We start from the raw sequence: 26,325 nt of genomic DNA on the forward strand, positions 1-26,325 counted from the left end.
TCAAGAAACTGTGGCCAGTTCTTGGAAAAAAGCACAGGTCACAAACTATCTACAAGAAGGGTAGTAGAAGTGATATACAAAACTACTGTCCAATATCCTTGACATCGATTTCTTGTAGAATCTTAGAACATATTCTGAGCTCAAACATAATGAGGTATCTTGAACTGAATGACCTACTCATCGCCAACCAGCATGAATTCCTAAATACTGATCATGTGAAACCCAACTTGCACATTCCTTAATGACATATTGAAAGCTCTGGATCAAGGCAACCAGGTAGACGCCGTATTTCTTGATTTCTGAAGAACATTTGACTAATTACCACACCTACACTTATTGTCAAAGCAGGATCATATGGGGTATCAAGTGAAATTTGTGATTGTAACAATATTATGAAAAGGAAAGTTGCTACTCACCATATAGCAGAGATGCTGAGTCCCAGATAGGCACAACAAAAAGACTGTTCCAAATAAAGCTTTTGGCCCATAAGGCCTTTGTCAAAAATAGACAACACACAGTGTGGCTACAGTTGCCTTAGACTGCAGTCATGTGTGTGTGTGTGTGTGTGTGTGTGTGTGTGTGTGTGTGTGTGTGTGTGTGCGTGGGTGTGTGTGTGTGTGTGTGTGGTCTATTTTTGACGGAGAAGGCCTTATGGGCCGAAAGCTTTATTTGGAACAGTATCTTTGTTGTGCCTATCTGAGACTCAGCCTCTCCGCTATATGGTGAGTAGCAATATTCCTTTTCATAATATTGTTACATTACAGCCTGGATTTTACATTGTTTGAAATTTGTGATTGGCTTGAGGACTTTTTGATAGGGAGACACGGCATATTACCTTGGATGAAGGGTCACCGTCAGATGTAGAAGTATCTTCAGGTGTGTCCCAAGGAAGTGTGTTTGGACCCCTGCTGTTCATGTTGTATATTATTGACCTTCCAGACAATATTAATAACCTTGCAGACAATATTAATAGTAAAATCAGGCATTTTGCAGATGATTCAGTTATCTATAATGAAGTGCTTTCTGAAAGAAGCTGCATAAATATTCAGTCAGATCTTGATAAGATTTTAAAGTGATGAAAAGATTGGCAACTTGTTTAAGTGTTAGAAATGTAAAACTGCGCACTTCACAAAATGGAAATACGTAGTATCCTATGACTGTAATATCAGTGAGCCACTGTTGGAATTAGCCATCTTATACAAATATCTAGGTATAACACTTTGTAGGTATATGAAATGAAACAATCACATAGGCTCAGTCATGGGTAAAGTAGGTGGTAGACTTCAGTTTATTGTTAGAGTACTGAGGAACTGCAATGAGTCTACAAAGGAGATTGCTTACAAATCACTCATGCGACCTGTTCTAGAATATTGCTCCAGTATGTGGGACCCATACCAAATAGAACTAACAGGGGATATTGAATGCATACAGAGAAAGGCAGCGTGAATAGTCACAGGTTTGTTTAATGCATGGGAGTATGTCGCAGAGATGCTGAAGGAACTGAACTGGAAGGTTCTTGAAGACGGATGTAAGCTATCATGAGAAAGTCTATCAATAAATTTTCAAGAACTGGCTTTAAATGATGACTCTAGGAATATACTGCAACCTGCTATATGTTGCTCACATATGAATCATGAGGACAAGCACACACAGGGGCATTTGATCAGTCATTCTTCATGTGCTCCATATGTGAATGGAATGGGAAGAAACCCTAATAACTGGTACAATGGGATGTAACCTCTGACATGCTCTTCACTATGGTTTGCAGAGCATAGATGCAGATGTAGACAAACTGATCAGTAAACCATGGGCCCTGCACATGGTTTAGTTAGGACAAAGAATGAGACATTCATCAAACATATGGAACTGACTTCTGAGGTTGGGGGAGCCACTGCTACCAACACATACTGTGTAGAGTGAACGACAGTAAAAGCTCTGACATTCATCATATCTGTGCACTTCTGGGAGTGGACTATGCCCAGAACATGGGGTGGGAGGTGTAATGAGGATATGTGACCCCGAGCCACCAACTAGCCAGTTCATTAGCACAGCTTCAGCTGTTATTTCACATACAGCTTGAAAAACACAACACTGAATGTGAGGCAATAGTGTTTTCCTGCTCTTGTATTACTTTTTGTTGTACCTTATGTTGTTCCCCTTTTTATCAAATACGTTTGTAGGATCTTTCTGTTGTTATCGTAATATGCTTTCTGGAGTAAAAATGCCATTGTTATTGTTAGTCATATGGCAGTTACACATCACTTTAGAAATACAAATAAGTCTGTACATAATTTACAAATTTACAGATATATTATTATACAATTAACCGCATCTGAATGTGCAGATAAATTTCCCATAGTTTGTTGTTGACTAGGAGATGCATCCAAACTTCAAGGAGATTGAAGTTATTCTCCTCCAAGTTGATAGCTGTTATGGATGGGAGATACATTGAGCGGAGTCCATTGGCTTGAATAGTAGGTATGTCCTCATGAGTTGTTGGCTCCTGGTTGTTACAGATTTTCTTGAGAATGAAATCTTTCACAATAGCACTGTTCTATAAAACATTCTCAGACTTCTTACTACATCAGTTTGAGGTAAAACCTCAAGCTTTTGATGATTTCCACCAACACCTTAGTCAGGAGCAACTGACTGTCAAAATAGCCCAAAGACGGTTTCTAATTGGTCAGTAGTTATGTCATACCATTGCAGATGGTATCAATGTCTGCGCTGGTGATGCCCCCACTCCCACCATAGCATAAACATTGCAATGAAAATCTCTGGCTCTTCTCTGCATTGAAAGCTCACTTCCATGAGATGCTAAGATTATATACACCATCACGGTTGAAGGTTTACTCACAAATTCTTATTTCTGCAGCCTCTTCAATTATAGTGTCCCAGTATGTGGAGTCCTGGGATAAAACTGGTTTCATCAAACAGTATTTTATATTTGTTTGTGGGATTGTGCTCAGCAATTGCAGATTTCTCCAGTTCTCAATTTTTAATATGCCGTTGATGTTCTGCACAAAGGTCAGAAATGGTGTGGATGGAGTGACTGAAGTAATTGCTTCCACACTCACACAGGATGTCGTAAATCCCAGGAATCATAAGGCTGAGGCTGTCCTTCACAGGGTGTAGCATCTGCTTTATCTTCTTAGGAGGTCGGAAAACACCTTGTCTTCCCAGGACTCTGCCTATTTTGCTGTATGTACACTATGGAAGGGTAAGAAGGCTATCAGTTGTGATTTGATATCTGGTGACCTATAGTTGTTATTTTGGAACTCATGCTTCATATGATTAATTTCAGATTCCAAATGGTCCTCATCAGAAATGGTTTTTGCTCTGTGTATCAGTGTAGTTAAAGCTGCTCTCTTCTGGGCTGGATGGTGAAAACTGTGGAGGCTAAAATATAAATCAGTGTGCACTGGCTTGAAGTACACTGAGTGGCCGAGACATCCATCTGACTTTCGTTGTACCAGAACATCTAAAAAGGGCACCTTACCTCTTTCACTCTCTCAACAGTGACCTGTATGTTTGGGTGCTTACTGTTCATATTTTCCTGGAAGTGCTCAAGAGCTTCTGTGCCATGTGGCCACACCATAAATGTTTCGTCAACATAGAGTTGGCCATTGCTGGAGACAATGGAAAATCAATAGCCATTCCGCCTATCATTTCATAAAATTTACTGCCATGCAAGAAGCAGGTGGTCATCAGAAAATCTTGGAACAACTTTATTGTTTCAGGAGGAAAATGCTCTGCCGAGAGTTTCTCTGTGTCTTCCACAGGAATTTTTGTAAATAGTGAAACCACATCTAGGCTGAATAAAATATCCTTTTAGCCAAATATAATTTGTTTTTGTTTCATGAGGAAAATGCTCTGCCAAGAGTTTCACGGTGTCCCCTACAGGAGCTTTCGTAAATAGTGAGACCACATCCCGGCTGACTAAAATATCGTTTCGACCATCTCAATGAACATTTGAAAGTTTTTGATGTGATGTTCACAGTGGCCAACTATTGGAGTCAGCAACTTAGAAAAATATGTGGCCAGCCTGTAGGTAGGAGAACCAATGGCACTAAGAATGGGCCTCAATGGAATACCTTGCATGTGGACTTCAGGTAATCCAGACAGGATAGGAGGGCTAGGAACTCGTGTTCTAAGATTTTTGATGACATCCTCTTGTAGACCAGTATTGTTCAGGAGCTTGACTGTTTTTCTGCTGTGTGACAGAGATGGATCCCATTTTAGGCATTTATATGTGCTATCTTCCAACAACGATGCCACTTTTCTGTGATGTTCAATGGTATTAAGAACAGGTATGGCATTTCCCTTGTCAGCAGGAAGCACCATAAGATCTTCATCTTTCTGCAATGCATGGAGCCCCTCTCTCTCTGCTCCACTGATGTTAGACTTGGGTAGCTTGACTGGGGCTAAAATGTAACTAGTGCTAAGTTTTATGTCTTTGACACTATTTTGTGAGAGATGCCACACCACCTGTTCCACTCCACTAATGATCCCCACCATAAATACAGTGCATGGTGTAGGAGCAAAATTCAATCCTTTATTGATGGCCGAAATGACTCCTTCATCCAGATTCTTGTCTGAAGGTTGACGACAGTGCATGCCATTCTGTGGGATGACACAGATCTTTGCGTGGTTGCAAATGGCTCAGATTTCTTTGTCTGTTCCGGTGTTGTATTGCTATGGTGAGCTCGTTGATGAGCTGCTATCAACGTATCAACCCACTCTCAGTCAACAGATGAGAGGCCTGCAGGTAAGAGATGGTAGTTATATGAACTGTGTGTATTAGAATCCACTTTGTACCTTGTATATTGTATCCTTTCTTTGACAATGCTCAGGCTAGTGATTTGTAAAATATTATTCCCTTCTCCTGACCATAAGTGATGCTTTACCCCAGCAAACTTGGGCACAATCTTATTCTGACAACATTGCAGAAATGCCAGATTATTCCACAGCCATGCATATTTTGCATGCAGCACCTCCAATTGATGAACCTGGCATGCAGTGTCCTTCTCATAGAGGAAAGTTATATGAAATCTTTCACAACGGCACTGTCATATAAAACATTGTTGGACTTCTTGCTGTGTCAACCCAGGGCAAAACTTGGAGTTTTCGATGATTTCCACCATCTTCTTGATCAGGACCAATTGACTATCAAAATTGTCGCTGTGGTGACCTTAAATAGCTCAAAGATGGCTTCTGATTGGTCGGTAATTACATCATGCCGTTGCAGATGGTATCAATGTCTGTGCTGGTGGTGCCATCATCCTAGCTGTAGAATAAACAATATTGTGACGAATATCTGTGTCTCTTCTCTGCCTCAAGAGCTCACTGCCCTGCACCACTAAGATTATATCTGCTGTCACAGTTGAAGTTTTTCTCACATATTCTTATTTGTACAACTTCTTTAATGGCTGCATTTTATGGACTATAGGACACTGTGGACTATAAGTAGCATCTTAATTTTTAAGCAATTTAAAAAAAACAACATTTTTATCGTTTTTATTGTTAGATTACAAAGACAGGCTAAAAAAATTCTTAGTTTATAAAAACAAACTGACCTTTAAAATCTCTGAAAATCATCATCTGAACTTTCTTCTTCATCTCCTTCTTCTTCCTCTTCATCATTGTTGTTGCCCTCTTCATATGTATGTCTTTACTGCCATTGAGAGCACTACTTGTGCCGCACTTCTTGAAAAATTTAACAATAATGTCTTCTCTCACTCTAGACCATGACCGATTTATCCACTGATACACTGGTTTAATTGTAGGTTGTTTCAGAACTCCCATTGGTTCGAATTCATGTTGGGTTTCATCCATCATCCATTTGTCCCATTCCTCTGTCATATACAATTTAAAGGTTTATTTATCGAGGCATCAAGTGGTTGCAGTTGTGATGTCAGTCCTCCCAGAATAGCAGCAAGATCTGTATTTCCCTGTCTCAATTAGTCTTTCATATAATTTTTCAGTTGACTGGTAAACTGATCTAGCTCAAGATGAGAACTCTTCTTCAATAAAGCATTTCCCCTTCTCTCCCACACTCTGTTAATTGTTATTTCATACCACCCTTGTCCATCCAACCCTTTTCAGGTACGTGAACAACAATACCTGGTGGTATTTAAGAAGGTTTTAACATTGTTTTGCACTTGAAAATGATCATTGGATTAAGTTTAATATTATCAACACTGTAATGCATTTCTTCATGTCCACTTGTTTTTGTAGTTAAAGTTGTAGCACCTTTCATGGCAATAGTTCTGTTACTCAGCACATCAAATATCAGAGGAGTTTTGTACATATTCACAATTTGGATTGATTCCACAATGGCTTTCTTTCAATGTTAAATAAAAAAGTGATGGAAAGATAATATTTTCTCTTCATACTCTTGTAGCATTTTTTAGGTATTTTGGTTTTGATTCGGATGCTAAGCCCATGACACTTCATAAACCTGTAACACCAACCAACTCCACCCTAAAGTCTGTTAAGTTCCACTGTAATGCTAGCTTACAAGCATGTATTTGAATCATTTTTATATTAATTCCAATGCTATTGTGACAATGTCCTGGATTCCATTTCAAGCCGCCATCTTCTGGTTTTGGCCATTTTGCATTCAGTCCTCTAATTGCACATTTAGTCTTCCTCATTTCTTTCAGGTTTTCTTTACTAGCTTGTACTGTTCCCATGTTCTTCTGTATATGCTATTATTTTCATTTTATACCCTGCATCATATGAATACCTTTTATTTTTTCCATTATGAACCTAGCTACTAACAAAAATATTGTACTACCAAGAACACAAATCACTTTCAGTTCAAGTTCACTGGCACCATAGACTGCAGTGATGCATCATAGGCTAGATTGTGTTCAGGTTTGTGATGGCAGGTTGGGAGGGAAAAAGTGTTAGAAAGTTTGTGAATACCCACAACTCATGTTCGTCACATCAGTGCACTGTCACTGCTGGTTACATTCAATTTGTGAGACAGAGATAGGTTTCCTGCAGCATCAAATATATGGCCATTTTTAGACTGGTGGGAATTTTAAATCAAACACTGTGCATTTTTATACTAATGGGAGCCTGCATCATAACTGTTGTTTCATCAAACAGTAGTTTATGTTTATTTGTGAGACTGTGCTCAGCAACTGCAGATTTCTCCAGTTCTCAATTTTCAAAATGTCATTGATGTTCTGCACAGCTATTGGAAATAGTGTGAATGGACTGACCAATGTAACTGTGTGCTCACTCACATAGGATGTTATAAATCCCAGGAATTCTGAAGTCAAGGCTGTCCTTAACAGGGCGTAACATCTTCTTTATCTTCTTAGGAAGTTGGAAAATGGATCTGATACCTCATCTTCCCACGACTGTCCATTTTGCTGGATGAAGTGCCATATGGGGGAAGGAATGCAATCAGTGGCTCATCATGTGAATGATCAATATTTTCACAATTCTTTTCTTGGACAATGTTGACTTGATATCAGGTAATCTATAGCCATTCTTTCAGAATTTATACTTCAGACCATTAATTTCAGACTCCAAGTGACTCTCACCAGAAACGGTTTTTGCTCTGTGTACCAATGTGTTTTTAGTTGGTCTCTTCTGGCCTGGATGGTAAAAACTCTGGGGGCTAAGATATAAATCAGTGTGCATTGGCTTGCAGTACTCTGGGTGGCCAAGATGTCCATCTGACTTTTGTTGTAACAGAACATCTAAAAACGGTAGCCTGCCCTCTTTGTCTGTCTCAACAGTGACATGGATGTTTGGGTGCATGCTGTTCATATGTTCCTGGTAGTGCTCAGAAGCTTCTGTGCCATGTGGTCAAACCATAAATGTGTCACCAGCATAAAGATAAAATGCAGATTGATGAAGGGGAGCCAAATTTAATATATGTCCCTGAAGATAGTTCCATAAAAATGTTGGCCATTGCTGGAGACAATGGAGAACCAAAAGCCATTCCGTCCATCATTTCATAAAATTTACTCCCATACAAGAAGCTGGTGATAGTCATAAAATGTCAGAACAACTTCATTGTTTCAGGATAAAAATGCTCTGCCATGAGTTTCTCTGCATCCCCCACAGAACTTTTGTAAATAGTGAGATGACATCCAGGTAGACTAAAACATCATTTGGGCCAAATATAATTTGTTTAATTTTCTCAATGAACAGTTTAGAGTTTTTGATGTGATGTTCATGGTGGCCAACTATTGGAGTCATCAAATTAGTTACATACGTGGCCAACTTGTGGGTAGGAGAACCAGTGGCACTAACAGTTAGCCTCAGTGGAATACCTTTCTTGTGGACTTTAGGTAATCCAGACAGCCTGGGAGGTCTAGAAGCACTTGCTCTAAGATTTTTGGTGACATCCTATGGTGGACCAGAATTGTTCAGGAGATCCACTGCTGTGTGACAGAGACAGGTCCTGTTTTAGACATTTGTACATGCTTTCATCCAGCAATGATGCCTCTTTGCTATGACATTCAGTAGTATTAAGAACAATCATGGCATTTCCCTTGTCAGTAGGAAGTACCACAAGATGTTCATCACTGCGCATGCACAGAGACACTCTCACTCTCCTCTGCTGATGTTACATTTCAATGGCTTGGCTGCGATAAAATATGACTGATGAGAAGTCTTATGTCATCATCATTGTCTTGTAAGATATGCCACATCATCGGTTTCACTCCACTAATGATCTCCACCAAAGGTGCAGTGCATAGTGTAGGAACAAAATTCAATCCTTTATTAAGGGCTGAGATGGTTCCTTCATCTAAATTCTTGTCCGACAGGTTGATGACAGTGTGTGCCATTCTATGAGATGACACAGATCTTTGTGTTGTCGCAAGTCACACAAATTTATTTGTGTGTTTTGGTGTTGTATTGTTATGGTGAGTCTTTGATGGGCTGCCATCAGCATATTGGCCCACTCTCATTTGAGTGATGAGAGGCCTGCAGAAAAAAAACAGATGGCAGTTAAATAAACAGTATGTGCATTAGTATCCAGTTTGTACTGTGAATCGGTATTGTTTCTTTGACAATGACTAGGCTGGTCTTTTATAAAATATTGTTCACTGACCTTATGTGATGTTTTACCACAGCAGACTTGGGATGATATCCTTATTCTGACAGTGTTGCAGAAATACCAATTACTCTTCAAGCGTGCATATTTCACGTGCAGCTCATCCAGTTGATGAACCTGGCGAGCAATGTTCTTCCCATAAGAAAAGTTATATGAAAGTGAAAACTTTTGCAATGGCGCTGTCATTCTTGGACTTCTTGCCTCATCAGTTCAGGGTAGAACCTCGAGCTTTCAATGATTTCCATCATTGTTTTCGGCAGGAGCAACTGGCTGTCAAAATTGCTGCTGTGGTGGCCTTATATAGCCCAAACATGGAATCTAAGTGGTCGGTAGTTAAGTCATGCTGTTGCAGATGGTATCAACGTATGCTCTGGTGGTGCAATCACTCCTGTCATAGCCTGAACATTGTGACGAATATCTGTGGCACCATCGAGAGCTCACTTGCATGCACCGCTAAGATTATATCGAACTTCATGGCTCAAAGTTTTCTGACACTTTCCTATTTCCACAGTCTCTTTATGTATGTGGGTGCCTGGGACAAAATTTTTGTTTCATCAAACAGTATTTTATGTTTGTTTGTGAGGCTGTGCTCAGAAACTGCAGTTTTCTCCAGATCTCAATTTTTAATGTGCCGTTAATGTTCTGCACAGGGGTCAGAAATGGTGCAGACAGACTTACCAAAGTAATTGCTTCCACACTCACATGGGATGCTGTAAATCCTAGGAATCCTGAAGTCAAGGACACCCTTAACTGAGTGTAGCATCTGGCTTATTTTCTTAGGAGGTCTGGAAATAGGTTCTAACATTTTGGGACGACGATTTAAGTGTGAAGTAGATACCCAAACTTCCATTTCTTTTATGAGATGACTTACTTGAGATGCTCAGCCGACCTTTCTTGCTGGCTAGCCAGCTGCTGCAAACTCTCTTTCACTTCTTCTCCAAAGTATACTGCTAGGTACAGGGATTCTTTAGACTCTTTCTACTTAAAGTAAGTAGACATACAAAGTTTCATTTGCTTCATCTAACAAACTTAAGACATTTTACAAATCCCACTTTTCAAATAAATATATACTTCTTAGTAAGTCTCTCATGTCTCCAAACGACAGAAACAAACTAATTTACATATAAGAGAACGGTGGCTTAAACATCCTGTCCATTCTCAACATGAATCAGGATACACGTCTTCCCTTCAACAAGGCTAAGACAAGAGTTTTTCTCAAGATTACCTTCTCAACTGATCACTTTATTATAACAATGGTCACTGACACAATTAGCACAGAATAACACAGAAGCTCCATTGTTCTGCCGTACACATTCACTAAAACTTCCATGGATCGCCCGACAAGTACTTGTCCTTGCCGTTCGACCACCGCGTTTACATTATTCTCGTGACTGAATTTCAAACCTGCACACACAAACATGTGACGTGCAGTAGGTAGGATTCTATCATTCTGCACTCACATCTAAAATATCGTGTGTTAGAGACGGTAGAAGGCTGAGTGGTTCTAGAATTTACTCTGAAATTCTCGAAACACTACAAGGTCTGATATCTTGCTTCCCAGGACTCTGCCTATCTTGCTGGATGTATCACCGCAGAAGGGAAGGAATGCAATTGGTGGCTTATCAGATGAATGATCGAGATTTTCACCTTTCCTTTTCTTGGAGAATGCTGACTTGATATAAGGTGAAACATACCCATTCTTTCGGTACACATACTTCAGATGTTTAATTTTGGGTTGAAGCAGTCCTCATCAGAAATAAATGTATTTAGAGCTGCTCTCTTCTGGACTGAATGATGAAAACTCTGGGCACTAAGATATAAATAATCATGTGTCAGCTTACAGTACACTGAGTGGCTCAGATGTCCATTTGACTTTTTTTGTACCAGAACATCTAAAAACGGCAGCCTTCCCTCTTTCTCTGTCTCAACGGTGAACTGTATATTTGGGTTCATATGTTCCTGGAAGTGCTGAAGAGCATTTACACCATGTGCCACCATAAAACATAGATGGATGAAGGGAGTTGAATTTAATGTACTTTCCTCAAAATGTTCCACAAACAAGTTGGCCATTGCTGGAGACAATGGAGAAGTGGTAGTCATTCTGTACACTATTTCATAAAATTTACCACGTTTCAAGAAGTAGGTGGGCATCATAACATGTTGGAAGAACTTTATTGTTTCAGGTGGAAAATGCTCTGCCAAGAGTTTCAATGTGTGCTCCACAGGATCTTTTTTGTAAATAGTGAGACCACATGAAACTGACTAAAATATTGTTTGGGCCAAGTCTTATTTGTTTAATTTTCTCAATGAACATGTTAAAGTTTTTGAAGTGAAGTTCACAGTGGCCAGCTATTGGAATCATCAACTTAGTTAATTATTTGGCTAGCCTGTAGGTAGGAGAACCAAAGGCTCTAACACTTAGCGTCAATGGTATACCTTGCTTGTGGACTTGAGGTAATCCAGACAGGCTAGTAGGTCTAGGAGCTCATGCTCTAAGATTTTTGATGACATCCTCTAATAGATGTGAATCGTTCAGGAGCTCCACTGTTTTTCTTCTGAGTGACAGAGTGGAGTCCCATTTTAGGAATTTGTAAATGCTATCTTCCAACATTAATGCCAATTTCCTGTGACATTCAGTGGTATTAAGAACAACTGTGGCATTTCCCTTGTCAGCAGGAAGTACCACAATATCATCATCTTTCTGCAATACATGGAGACCCTCTCTGTCTGCTCTGCTGATGTCAGATTTGGGTGGTTTGACTGAGGGTAAAATGTGACTGGTGGGAAGCCTTACGTCTTCAGCATCATCTTGTGAGAGATGCCACACCACCTGTTCCACTCTACTAATAATCTCTACAATAGGTACAGTGCATGGTGTAGGAGTAAAATTCAGTTCTTTATTAAGGTCTGAGATGGCTCCTATGTTCAGGTTCTTGCCCAAAGGGATAGCAAGGTACAGGTGGGGGGAGGGGGGGGGGGGGAGACAGAGACAGTACTGTTGTCTGGCAGAGCATGCAGGGACTAGTCACCAGGTGCCGTAATGGAGGAGGGGGGAGGGGGGGGGGGGACAAGGGCACAGAAACTGTTAAATGGACAGTGTGGGGACAATATGTTACTGCATGTTGAGGCAGAGATAATTTTAGGAGTGGACAATGTGTTGCAAGGGTAACTCCCATCTGCACAGTTCATGAAAGCTGGTGATGGAGTGAAGGATCTAGATAGCTTGCATAGTGAAGCAGCCATTGAAATAAAGCATGTTATGTTCAACTATATCTTGTGCCACAGGGTGGTCTACTTTGCTCTTGGTCACAGTAGGTGGTGGCCATTCATCCTGGTGGACATCTGATTGGTAGTCATATCAATATAAAAAGTTGTGCAGTGATTGCAGCAAAGCAGTTATATGACATTGCTGCTTTCACAGGTGGTCCGGCGTCTGATGGGGTAGGATAAACTTGTGACAGGATTGGAATAGGAAGTGCTGGACTGGTCAGGTCTTGCACCTGGGTCTTCCACAGGGACATGGTTCCTGTGGCAAGGGATTGGAGTTTGGAGTGGCATAGGGATGTAGGATGTTTTGGAGGTTGGGTGGAGATGGAACACCACATTAGGGGTGGTGGGATGGATCCTGGGTAATAAGTCCCTCATTTCAGGGCATGATGATAGATAATCAAAGCCCCGACGAAGTATTTGTTCAGTTGTTCCAGTCTGTCTTAGTATTGGGTAATGAAGAGAGGGCAGTCTTTTGTAATTGGCTCTTGGGAGTGGTGGGAGGATTGGTGGTGTGGTGGCAAAGGCACATGAAATCTGTTTCCAGATGAGGTCAGGGGATTGTGCCTGTCTATGAAGGCTTTGGTGCGACATTCAGTACACTGAAAAAGGAAGTGCTTGTCATTGCAGATATGCCATCCCAGGGTGGCAAGGCCCTATGGGAGGAATTTCTTGGTATGGATGGGTTGGCAGCCATCAGAGAGGAGGAAGCTAGTACACCGGTTGAGGAGGATCATGTTAAGCAGAGGGGAGAGAAGGCATTGAAGTTGTGAAGGAATGAGGATAGGGTATCTTGGCCCTGAGTCTAGGTCACAAAGATATCATCAATGAACCTGATCAGACCAGTTGTTTGGGGTTTTGAGAGGTTAGGAAGGTTTCCTCTAGATGGCCTACAAACAAGTTGACCTAGTAGAGTGCCATGCACGGGCCCATGGCTGTGCCGCAGATTTGTTTGTATACCTTCCCTTCAAAGGAGAAGTAATTATGTGTTAGGATAAAATTTGTTAGGTGAATGAGGAATGAAGTAGTGTGTTTGGAGTGTAAGGGATGTTTTGGAAGGTAGTGCTCAATTGCGGCAAGACGGTGGACATGAGGGATGTTAGTGCATAGGGATGTAGGTAATCCTGAGGTAAAGGTGTGGAGATGATGGAGAGTCAGTGAAGGAAGTGGTTGTTATCTTTGACATGGGAGGCTAGATTACGGTCAGTTTGTTGGAGATGTTGGCCAATGAGTGAGGAAATCCTTTCAGTGGGGGCACAGTAATGAACTACAATGTGGCCTCCAGGACTTTTGGGTTTGTGAATTTTGAGGGGAGCGTCATAGGTGTGAGTAGGGAAAGGGATTCAGGGGAGAGGTTCTGGGAAGGGCCTAAGGCTTTAAGCAGAGATTGGATATTATGCTGGACTTGTGGGATGGGCTCACTCTTGCAGTGTTTGTAGGTAGACGAGTCAGACAGTTGGCAGAGGCCTTCCACCAAGTAGTCACTTTGACAGATCTTAATCTAATCATCCTCCCTGCAGAAAAGGTTCCACCACTGTCATGATGGAGGAGTCTTCAGTCCCTGCATGCTGAGCCAGACAGCACTCTTTTCTCCACCCACCTGTACGCTGCTGTCCCTTCCCCTTCCCCACCCCACTCCGGACTGCTATTTACATGACAGTCACATTCCAGTAGGAATAGCTGTTGGTAGCATTCATGTGTGTGTGTGAAGTGAGTTTGCTTGTCTGAAAGTATGTGTGTTTTCTTTGCTGAAGAAGACTTTGGCCAATGTGTAATAGTCTTTTCATTGTGCCTGTCTGCAACTCAATGGGTCATGTTTACAGTAAATAGCAATCTATCAATTTCAAAATATTGTTGATATTCCAATGTGGAGTTTCCATTTTTTCACACCGCCTTTGTAATTTCTACTATGACTGATTCTGTACATCTATCATTTTGGAAACTAAGCTTTGACCCACAGACATGTCTTTATTTATTCAAATAAAGTAACTAACTAATTGATTCTAAAACTTTTAAAACTAATAGCACAGAGACTTGGCCAGCAGTTTTATATGTCTACTGTGTTACCATTCTTTAGCAGAGGCGCAACTTTTGCCTGTTTTAGACGCTTTGCAAAGTATCTGATGTTGATTTATTGTGTTGTTTTAATACACAGATTGGTACATTACTAGGCCTGTTGACTATTTATTTTTTGTATAGTTTATCTGATTTTGTGCTCTGTGGTTGACAATGGCATCACTGCACATAGTGCCTAATCATTTACAGGCATTATGTCTGTTTTTGGAAATTTTTGTTTTAATTTTTTGCAGTTCTTGAAAAATGCTCGTTCACAAGTCTTGTTAGATAATGTGGCTCATTTATTACTTTATCCTTTATTTTATCTCTATGTTATTTTGCTTTCGTTTCTCTCTCCCCATTTCCACTTTTATAACATCAAATTAGACTCACAAACACCCAAGTTGTCATCTGAGATTCGAAGCACACTCCTTTGCAGTCTACTCCAGAATATAGTCCATCACTATGCTCAGTGTGCTGACTCAGGATTATCTCTCATAAGCAATGTCTCATAACCACTAAACAAGAGAAAGGAGCATTGATTTGATTCTTTACAGCAGCTGTAACAGCAACAGCCTTCAAATTTGGCACCCAGCCCAAATTTATTTTTTTTTTCAGCACCAAACAATGGTGTTGACATCATCATTGGTCCATTTTCTTGTTGTTTACGTTAAATGCCTCTGCCATTTGCTTAGCTGTCTCAGGCAGCATAATTCACATGCTACATAACACTATAATCTCAATTAATACACATTAAAATATACAGTTTTGTCACATACCCAACTCCTCATACAAAAATACATGGAACTGGGACTTGACATTTTGCAGGGTGGAGAACAAAACGTGGAATCTCAAATGATATCTGGAAATATTGTCATGTTTTGCTTTTAGAGCAAGGTATAAGTCTCAAAACTGTGAATAGTCCTTTATCTTGGTGTAGCTTCTTATAAATTTTGTCCATACATAATTTTTGTTTTATATGTGGGTACATGCACACAAGTGACAGCTTTTGTTCAAAGTGTAGATTTTAATTCTTTCGCAGTTTTATATCAAGTAAACATGAGCTCAGATGCATACCTAAAGAGCTATGAATGCTTGTTCAGTAGAAAAGATGTGTCTTACAGTAGCGAAGATGGACATATACCCATAGCTTTTAAGGTATATATTTTAGAGCCCACATTTACTGACATTTCTTTCTTGTTTTGGTCCACACTATTGCCACTGAAAGTTGCCTACCCTTCAATCTTAGCAAAAACAGTACTGGTATTGCCAACCTTCAGTCTTGGAAAAACCAGTACTGGTACACATATTCCACTTTGAGAGGTATCAGAACAGTATTCGCTTATAACTTTTGACTCGGTCATTTCTGGACCAGGGTCCCTCACCTCAAATTGATACATTTAGCCTTCTTCATCATCCCACAAAGTTTGTAACCTCCTCATGGAATCACCCATTAAGTATTCCACTTATGTCAATCACATTTAACACAACTCTCCATAACTTGTAATCCTTGATTTGCCATTTGAATAACTGTTGATTTAGCTAGGGGAAATATGAATGGTTTACAGTAATGCCGCTCATTTTAATATGTATTCTTTGATCTGTTGTAAACTGTAACACTAGAAGCACTTGCTTAATTTCATCTGTTGTTTTACAAACTAGACTTAAACAACTACAAAGTTGGTATATGAGCATGTGACTTGAAATTTTCAGATTCAGCCACAACAGCAGGAACAACAGATGGGGGGCGAACAGCAGAGTGTAGAGGACCTTCTGATGGAGCCGGGTGCACATGAGAAACGCCAACTGAGAGCAGATATAAGCTGTGCAAATGGTGCCTGTGATCATCGTGGAGGGGGTGGAGGCTCAGGAGACGCGAACAAAGCCAAGGCATCAAGCATAGCTCAGAAAGCTGCACAGGAGGCGAAGGCTGCCTCAGAGGCACAGCAGGTTGCAGCACAGCAGGCTTCACATCAGGTGAGGTGCGATCTTTTTGTCCATCACTTAACCAGTATACTAACTTTTATCTAATAGTTCTGCTAAAAGTCACTTTCGTTACACATGGCAAAAGGTAGTGTCTCAGGACTGCTTCAACCCTTTGAAACATAGCTTCATTTCTTGTATCAGTTTTTTTATTTGTTACTTTATTTATTAAGCTTGTTTCCTTGTTGTATTTGACACAGTTTGTGTGAGAAGTTTGTTTCATGACAGTTGTTTCATTAGTGCCATCAATTTACTGCTGGTAGTAGTTTAAAAACTTAAAATATTAGCTGGCCGGAGTGACCGAGCGGTTCTAGGCACTACAGTTTGGAACCGCGCTACCGCTACGGTCGCAGGTTCGATTCCTGCCTTGGGCATGGATGTGTGTGATGTCCTTAGGTTAGTTATGTTTAAGTAGTTTTAAGTTCTAGGAGACTGGTGACCACAGAAGTTAAGTCCCAAAGTGCTCAGAGCCATTTGAACCATTTTTTAAAAATATTATATTATGATGAAAACAAAATCAGCTGTGGAAAACTAAAACCCAAATTTGATAACACAAAGAGAAGCACCCAGTCAGTAGGAAGCAAAATTCAAGTACCTGATCTATAAATTCCTGCCACAAGCCCAGTGTTTATATAAGTATCTTGTAAAAGATTTCAGGTCTTTTCACACACCAGTAGCGACCTACCGCAAGTGTTGTAGCAGTGACTACATCTGTTGTTAATATGGATGTCTACTACCACTGATATACTCCACCCAATCATTGTAATTACTGTAGTTTATATAGTGGCATGTGATTCAAAACAGGGAACACCATCCCACTACTTCTATTTTCCAAGTAAACAAAGATGTTACAACATATTTGCATACTAATTTTCAATCTGCTTCTGGGCATTTAGGTGAATGTTCAGATGCCATATGCTACAGTGCTGTGGCTGCTGACACCTCAGTAGGTCAGTAGGCCACGGAAGTGGTACTACAAGATAATCACGATAATGTGGGAGATGCAGGTTAAGGGGGCACTACTGTTATGCATCACTCTTCCAGTGTTGCTACAGGTAGCATTTCACAGTTACACTATTACACGCATTTTTGTGTGCTTGGGGCCTGTTTTTCAGATTTCCGTGATGCCTGCAGAATTATTTATTGTGCATGTATTAGGAATTGGTATCTTTCATGTTATTCACAATTTCCCACAATTGTGGACCTTTAACCAGTGCATATTATCAATACTCTTGTACCATCTCTCATCTGTGTGCTATGATGGACACTGTAATGCAGTGTGCTCAGGGGAATCAACAATTCTGCATTCACATTTCCTATTGTTAGATTCTGACTGGGTGCTGAGATTAAGGGGCATGCCCAGACACCATGTGAACAATCCCTTGAATATGAGAGGGAAGATGTATCTTTAGCCTTTACTAGGTATTCACAAGTTTTCTTAGAGCTACTGACATGTACATCAAATGAATTTCAGTCATTTTGCCAATATTTGGAATATACTTTAAATAAGAAGTAATTATTCTACTGGGGTGGCAGCAAATACACCAGTAAGCCTTTTGACCACAAATCCCTACATTTTGTCATTTAGAGCCAGTCCTAAGTAAAGATGCAGAGTAACTTATAGAAGGTCAGTGCTTGGATGTATATCCATCTTCATCATCATTGGTGATTTGATAAAAGCTTCCTCCAGACTTGTCCATGAATTAAGATCTGAGGCCTTATGCATCCACACTGATAATCACTTTTTCTCTTCCTTTTGTTTTCTTATTTTTCCCCTTCATGTTCCAGTTGGTTGTTGCCTCAATTTGTTCTCCTCATACGTTACCTAGCATTACTTCTGGAGTTTCAGTATTTTTATTACCTACTGCCAACATTTCAAATTCATCTCTTTATATATACAAGCTTTTATAAAAGTCTTACACTGTGTGTGCAGTTTTATAGCAATGTGAGTCACTGTACCATTTCGATAAAATTATATAAAAAGGTAAAATGAACTATCACAATTGGAGACAAGAAAAAGGCCAATCTGTCATGCCAAAATTAACATGTTAAAAATGCCCCAATGTCAATTTTAATTCAAAGGTGTGCAAATTTTGTAAAACTTACCACAAGAACTAAAATTGTAATTTATGCTGTGTGATCTTATAGTTGAATAGTTTTGTATTTGTCATTTGTAACTGTAAGTCAGTTAAAATACACTCCTGGAAATGTAAAAAAGAACACATTGACACCGGTGTGTCAGACCCACCATACTTGCTCCGGACACTGCGAGAGGGCTGTACAAGCAATGATCACACGCACGGCACAGCGGACACACCAGGAACCGCGGTGTTGGCCGTAGAATGGCGCTAGCTGCGCAGCATTTGTGCACCGCCGCCGTCAGTGTCAGCCAGTTTGCCGTGGCATACGGAGCTCCATCGCAGTCTTTAACACTGGTAGCATGCCGCGACAGCGTGGACGTGAATCGTATGTGCAGTTGACGGACTTTGAGCGAGGGCGTATAGTGGGCATGCGGGAGGCCAGGTGGACGTACCGCCGAATTGCTCAACACGTGGGGTGTGAGGTCTCCACAGTACATCGATGTTGTCGCCAGTGGTCGGCGGAAGGTGCATGTGCCCGTCGACCTGGGACCGGACCGCAGCGACGCATGGATGCACGCCAAGACCGTAGGATCCTACGCAGTGCCGTAGGGGACCGCACCGCCACTTCCCAGCAAATTAGGGACACTGTTGCTCCTGGGGTATCGGCGAGGACCATTCGCAACCGTCTCCATGAAGCTGGGCTACGGTCCCGCACACCGTTAGGCCGTCTTCCGCTCACGCCCCAACATCGTGCAGCCCGCCTCCAGTGGTGTCGCGACAGGCGTGAATGGAGGGACGAATGGAGACGTGTCGTCTTCAGCGATGAGAGTCGCTTCTGCCTTGGTGCCAATGATGGTCGTATGCGTGTTTGGCGCCGTGCAGGTGAGCGCCACAATCAGGACTGCATACGACCGAGGCACACAGGGCCAACACCCGGCATCATGGTGTGGGGAGCGATCTCCTACACTGGCCGTACACCACTGGTGATCGTCGAGGGGACACTGAATAGTGCACGGTACATCCAAACCGTCATCGAACCCATCGTTCTACCATTCCTAGACCGGCAAGGGAACTTGCTGTTCCAACAGGACAATGCACGTCCGCATGTATCCCGTGCCACCCAACGTGCTCTAGAAGGTGTAAGTCAACTACCCTGGCCAGCAAGATCTCCGGATCTGTCCCCCATTGAGCATGTGTGGGACTGGATGAAGCGTCGTCTCACGCGGTCTGCACGTCCAGCACGAACGCTGGTCCAACTGAGGCGCCAGGTGGAAATGGCATGGTAAGCCGTTCCACAGGACGACATCCAGCATCTCTACGATCATCTCCATGGGAGAATAGCAGCCTGCATTGCTGCGAAAGGTGGATATACACTGTACTAGTGCCGACATTGTGCATGCTCTGTTGCCTGTGTCTATGTGCCTGTGGTTCTGTCAGTGTGATCATGTGATGTATCTGACCCCAGGAATGTGTCAATAAAGTTTCCCCTTCCTGGGACAATGAATTCACGGTGTTCTTATTTCAATTTCCAGGAGTGTATTATGTTTAATAATACCTGTACTTGTTGACATTGTTTGAATAATATATATGTTTCAGTTGCTATGTCTGCATGGTTAGTAATCATTATAGTTTTGGTTGTGAAATGTGAAAGTTTTGCTAAAGGTCAAAAACTTGTTGTATCACAGGATTGGACATGAATTTAACAGTAAAAATGAAATCAAAGTTTATAAAAAAAATTTCACTCTATCTGCTGCATCTGAAATAAATAAAAGGAATGTTGAATACAAAAGCTGACAGCATGATATATTTTGTAACAGCCTGCTGTGAGGTGGAATGTATGCACACATATACAAATAGGATACATTTTCTTCATGAAAATTTACTTGCTAGTTGTTTACATCATAATGCAGTTTTATATATATGTGACAGTGAAGTAGTCAATTAACTGGGCTTGATCAGTTGCAATTTACAATGGCAATCAATACCCTGGCACAATGTACGATGTCATTAGTGTCAGATAGTATTTTACTCCCACCACAGTACCAAGCCTATCTCACTCTCAAGATGACTCCCATTGCTCATTGCACAAAATTGCCAGAACAGAATATTACACAAGTGCTATATCCTGAAAAGTGGGGTGACAAAACTATCGAGATTCTGGCAACATTTGCTTGCCATCACCCAATACTAGTGAGGTTTTTATCACACTGTTATTGCACATCTGGCAACAACAAATGCTCTCTGAGGTACAGGTGGCTTTAATTGCACACAAGTGGCAGTAAGATGCTCCAGGTGGCTGACAGAGTGCATGCTATGCTCAACTTGATTGCCCTAGTGGCCACTGTCAATCATCACTTCAGCTGAGGACAGCCGATACCCACAAGTCTATCCAATGACATGATGCCTCACTGCACAGTCACTACATCCTGATGCCTCTGTGGTTAAGAAGATTACAAGACAGCTCTGAACGTTACAGCCCTCAACAAATTAGGATGACAATACTCCACAATGTGTTTTGACTCTACACTCTCATTGTTACAGACTACCCCGAGCTACCACAACAGGCATTTATTGGTTTCATAAAGCCTTTGGATTTAAAGCTATGAAGTGCAGGAGTCATATTCCCTCCAAATTGGCAACTGTGATCTGCAGTAGTGCTACAGATCATGACACCTACCAACAGCACTGTTACTGGAGGTTTATTACCACATAGTGTAGTACATGCCACAAAGCAATGACTGACAGGTCATTTACAGCAGCACAACATCTACGCTGCTGTCTCAATTGCTGCTACCTCCAACATACATTAGTGTGTGTCATGAGATTACACATCCCTAACAAAATGTCAGGCTTGATCTTCTCTGTTGACACAGGCTCAGGTGTCAGCATCATTCTGGTCTTGTATACACCAGACATCAAGACTTGTGGACCCATACCATTAATGGCTGTGAGCAAGTCTCATATCCTCACATACAGCTGCAAAACTCTTACAATTGATATTGGCCTTGAATCTCAGTTCGAATGGACATTTGTGATCACTGATATATCTCACCCTATCTAAGCACTAAGTTTCATGGGATTTTGCATTGACAGTGGACTTGGAGAACTCCCAATTAACACACACAAGTGATAGTTGCACTGTGTCCGGGTTCTGTGGTCACTTTGCAGCAAACATGGCAAGTAGAGTCAACAACATTAATACATCCAGTGATGACAATGAGTGTGCACAGATGGAAAAAACCAACCGAAGTTTGATTTACAATCTACACAACATTGAGGAGATGTACACTGGAGTAAAGTGCTAAATGTCGTGAGCTGCTGCCCAGAGAAGGTGAAATACAAGCAGCCCAGGAAATGAAGAAAAAGTTGAAGGTCAATACGAAGGTGCACAGGACACAAACTATGCTCGTTCAGTGAAGGTTACTGCAGCGACGCAACAGGGTGGTGTTAAGCACTGCACGGTACATCATATATTTGCCACACCGGTCCCTCCGCCCCCTCCCCCTGCCTCACAATTAAATCAATATTTGAGGAGATACTTGAGAGTGGAGTTATCCGGCAGACCATGGTCATCAACAGTCCCATCTAGTGTGCAAGAAAGATGGTTCGTGGCGCACTTGTGGCAATTATCAAGCAATGAATACTAGAACAATACCCGATAGGTAATACATTACCTAACGTGCAGGATTTCACAAGCAGTTTGCCAGGTGCACCCGTTTTTAGTTTTATGGACTGCTGCAAGGTTTACTCTCTAATCACCATTGCACCTAGTGATATATCCAAGATGGCCGTACAGCTTTCATTACTCCTTTTGGGATATTCATATTTTTGTTTATGGTATATGTGCTTAAAAATGCTGCCCAAACTTGGCAGCCTTCATGGACAAAGTTTTAAAGGAGGTTTACCTTCTGTTTTGCACATTTAGATGACATACTAGTATTTTCACAAGACACTCAACTGCATGAGCAGCATGTCAGTACGGTACAGTGGAGTTTACATAGAAACAAAAAGCTGAATGAAGACAAGTGTGTAGTTGATAAATCAGAGGTGACTTTCCTTGGACACAATATATCAGCAAATGGTATCTCCCTGTCACCAGAGAGGATTTCCATTTTGTATAACCTCCCGATACAGAAAGGTTACCACCAACTAAGACGTTTCCTTGCGACGGTGAATTTTTACCGACACCATCTTCCTGGGACTGGCACCATTCAAACACCCCTCACCACTTTCCAGTCCAGTAAAAACACCACGAGCAAAAAGATACTCCAGTGGATTTCAGAAACAGGCTATGTTTTCAAGGATCTATAGAAAAGCCTCATCAAGGTGGTGCTGCTTGCTAGTCCTATACTGGGCACTCCATTTGTTATGGTAGTAGATGCAAGCCTGGGTGGTACTGGTGTGGCTCTACATAAAAAATCAAATGATCATTGGCAACCATTAAGTTTCTTTTCTAAAAAGTTGCAGCAGAGACAAATGTATTGGAATGAGAGAGAACATTTAGCTACTTATGATGGTGTGAAGCATTTCTATCCCCTCTTAGAAGTCTGACCAGTGATGGTCTATACAGATCACAAACCTATTGCCTCAGCATTTCAGGATGTGAATGACTCACCTTTGCCATATCAGTTCAGACACTGAATACATGAGCCAATCCACCACAGAAATTCGCCATATCAAATGTGCACATAACGTGGCCACCAACTACTTTTCTTAAAATGGCAGCTTGATGAACCTTTTGGATTATACAAGTATTGTAAACTGCACCTCCCGCAGAGATCTGGGTACTAGATGGCAGCTCAAAAATATGTCATGACATCTCACAACATGGACCAAGACCATACTGGCAATTCGGAAAACAGCTTTCCATAGCGTACATAACATGGCTCACCCAGGGACCAATGCCACGGTAAAATTACTTGCCAATTGGTTCATTTGGCTGTCAATAACGAAAGATGTGCACTCTTGGTCTGGGCATGCATCCAGTGCCAAAACTGCGAATTGGGATGCCATATACATGCAAAAGTCAGTCAGTTTCCTGAATAAGCAGTGACGTTCATTCGCATTCAATTGACATCATTGGCCCCCTGCCGTGCTCTGTAGATTACAGATACCTATTCACTGCAGTAGACAGGTGCATGTGATGCGATGAGGTGGTAGCAGTTTCTTATGTCTCTGCAGCAAAAACATTAATTGAGAATTGGTTGGCGAGTTTCTTCTGTCCCCTTCACATAACAATGGACCAGGGATGAAAATCCAAGTCGATCCTCTCACCATCCAAAATGTGCAGCATTTGACGCCATCATACATGTTACCACTGGGCCATGAATGACATGGTCCAGAGGTTGCACAGAACACTGAAGGTCACAATCATTGTTGTCACGAGATACGGACAGAAGCACTCCTTCCGGTCCTGTTAGGGCTACAGACAATGTATAAAGCTGACTTCAGTATGTGAGGTCTATTAACAAAATTCCGGAACTTTGTCCACAAAATTTTTCTACACTTACCATTTACTTATTGTGCATAGTCCTTTGAAGTGCACTCCTCCACAGTTGATACACCTCTCCCAATTCCATTTACACTTTCAGAAGCAGTCTCAGTATGCCTCATGCTGGATCACGCGAAGTGCCATCTGCAAATTTTCTTTTATCTCATCTATCATTGCAAATCTTTGTCCTTTCAATGGGGTTTTCAACTATGGAAATGAAAGAAGGGTCTGCAGGGGCCAGGTTTGGAGAGTACAGAGGATGAGGCAGCACAGTAATTTAATCTTTTTGTGCAATAGTCATGCGCCAACAGGGATGGATGTGCACGTGTGTTATCGTGATGCAAGACCCATGAATTGTCTCACTGCATTTCAGGCTGTTTCCATCTCACATTTTCTCGCAGGTGTGGCAGCACATCATGATGGTACCATCGATTAACAGTTTAGCCCTGTGGCATGAACTCATGATGAACTAATCCTTCAAAGTCAAAGAAAACTATCAGCCTGGCTTTGACATTTGATCTGACCTGACAAGCTTTTTTAGTCTTGGAGAATCTTTCCCAACCCATTGTGAAGATTGAACTTTGGTCTCAACATCATAACTGCAGACCCATGCTCATCACCATTTAAGATTCTCTTAAGGAACATCTTGTTTGCCAAGTCAAGCCATGAGTTTAAGTAAATTCTATCAACAATATAACATAAGAATCAGCTTAATTTTTCAAGGAACTCCTCAATAGAATAGAAGAAGTGACCCATGAGGAAACTCTTCCATTTCGATTTGAAAGCACTTGGATTGCTACTAAGATTCGTTAATTCTTGTGGTAGCCTATTGAAAATGGATGCAGCTGTATACTGCACACCTTTCTGCACAAGAGTCAAGGAATTCTGATCCAAATGCAGGTTGGATTTCTACCGAGTATTAACTGAGTGAAAGCTGCTTATTCTTGGAAATAAGCTGATATTGTTAACAAGAAATGACAGGAAAAAAAAGAATATATATCCTAATCCTACTCCTAATGATCCAACTCCCCAAGACACCATCCAAATTGAACCCTGCCTGGAACAGTTCCGTCCTCCGTCGCAGCGCGACCCACCTCCTCTTCCTCAAAATCACCCTCTCCAAACCTTCCAGGAATTTCTGACTTCCAGCCTTGCATCTCAATCCTTCTTAAAAAACCTTAATCCTACTCCCAGCATCACCACTGCTGAAGCCCCGGCTATCCGTGATCTGAAGGCTGACCGATCCATCGTCATTCTTCCGGCAGACAAGGGTTCCACGACCGTGGTACTTGATCGTCGGGAGTATGTGGCTGAGGGACTGCGTCAGCTTTCAGACAACACCACCTACAAAGTTTGCCAAGGTAACCCCATTCCCGATGTCCAGGCGGAGCTTCAAGGAATCCTCAGAACCTTATGCCCCCTGCAAAACCTTTCACCTGACTCCATCAACCTCCTGACCCCACCGACACCCCGCACCCCTACCTTCTACCTTCTTCCTAAAATCCACAAACCCAATCATCCCGGCCGCCCCATTGTAGCTGGTTACCAAGCCCCCACAGAACGTATCTCTGCCTACGTAGATCAACACCTTCAACCCATTACATGCAGTCTCCCATCCTTCATCAAAGACACCAACCACTTTCTCGAACGCCTGGAATCCTTACCCAATCTGTTACCCCCAGAAACCATCCTTTTAACCATTGATGCCACTTCCTTATACACAAATATGCCGCACGTCCAGGGCCTCGCTGCGATGGAGCATTTCCTTTCACGCCGATCACCTGCCATCCTACCTAAAACCTCTTTCCTCATCACCTTAGCCAGCTTCATCCTGACCCACAACTTCTTCACTTTTGAAGGCCAGACATACCAACAATTAAAGGGAACAGCCATGGGTACCAGGATGGCCCCCTCGTACGCCAACCTATTCATGGGTCGCTTAGAGGAAGCCTTCTTGGTTACCCAGGCCTGCCAACCCAAAGTTTGGTACAGATTTATTGATGACATCTTCATGATCTGGACTCACAGTGAAGAAGAACTCCAGAATTTCCTCTCCAACCTCAACTCCTTTGGTTCCATCAGATTCACCTGGTCCTACTCCAAATCCTATGCCACTTTCCTTGACGTTGACCTCCACCTGTCCAATGGCCAGCTTCACACGTCCGTCCACATCAAACCCACCAACAAGCAACAGTACCTCCATTATGACAGCTGCCACCCATTCCACATCAAACGGTCCCTTCCCTACAGCCTAGGTATTCGTGGCAAACGAATCTGCTCCAGTCCGGAATCCATGAACCATTACACCAACAACCTGACAACAGCTTTCGCATCTCGCAACTACCCTCCCGACCTGGTACAGA

The 26,325-nt window shown here is 41.8% G+C and overlaps 1 protein-coding gene across 1 annotated transcript in view; it reads left to right on the plus strand.

Moving 5' to 3' along the window:
- LOC126263253 (uncharacterized protein CG45076-like) overlaps positions 1-26,325 on the plus strand; it is a 122,387-nt gene that overhangs the window by 31,690 nt on the left and 64,372 nt on the right. The window contains exon 2 of the mRNA XM_049960338.1: positions 16,121-16,384. Within this exon, the coding sequence (XP_049816295.1) occupies positions 16,121-16,384 (264 nt within the window). The remainder of the gene's footprint in view (positions 1-16,120; positions 16,385-26,325) is intronic.

Source organism: Schistocerca nitens, chromosome 6, assembly GCF_023898315.1.
Source record: "Schistocerca nitens isolate TAMUIC-IGC-003100 chromosome 6, iqSchNite1.1, whole genome shotgun sequence".
In the NCBI taxonomy this organism is placed as follows: Eukaryota; Metazoa; Arthropoda; class Insecta; order Orthoptera; family Acrididae; genus Schistocerca; species Schistocerca nitens.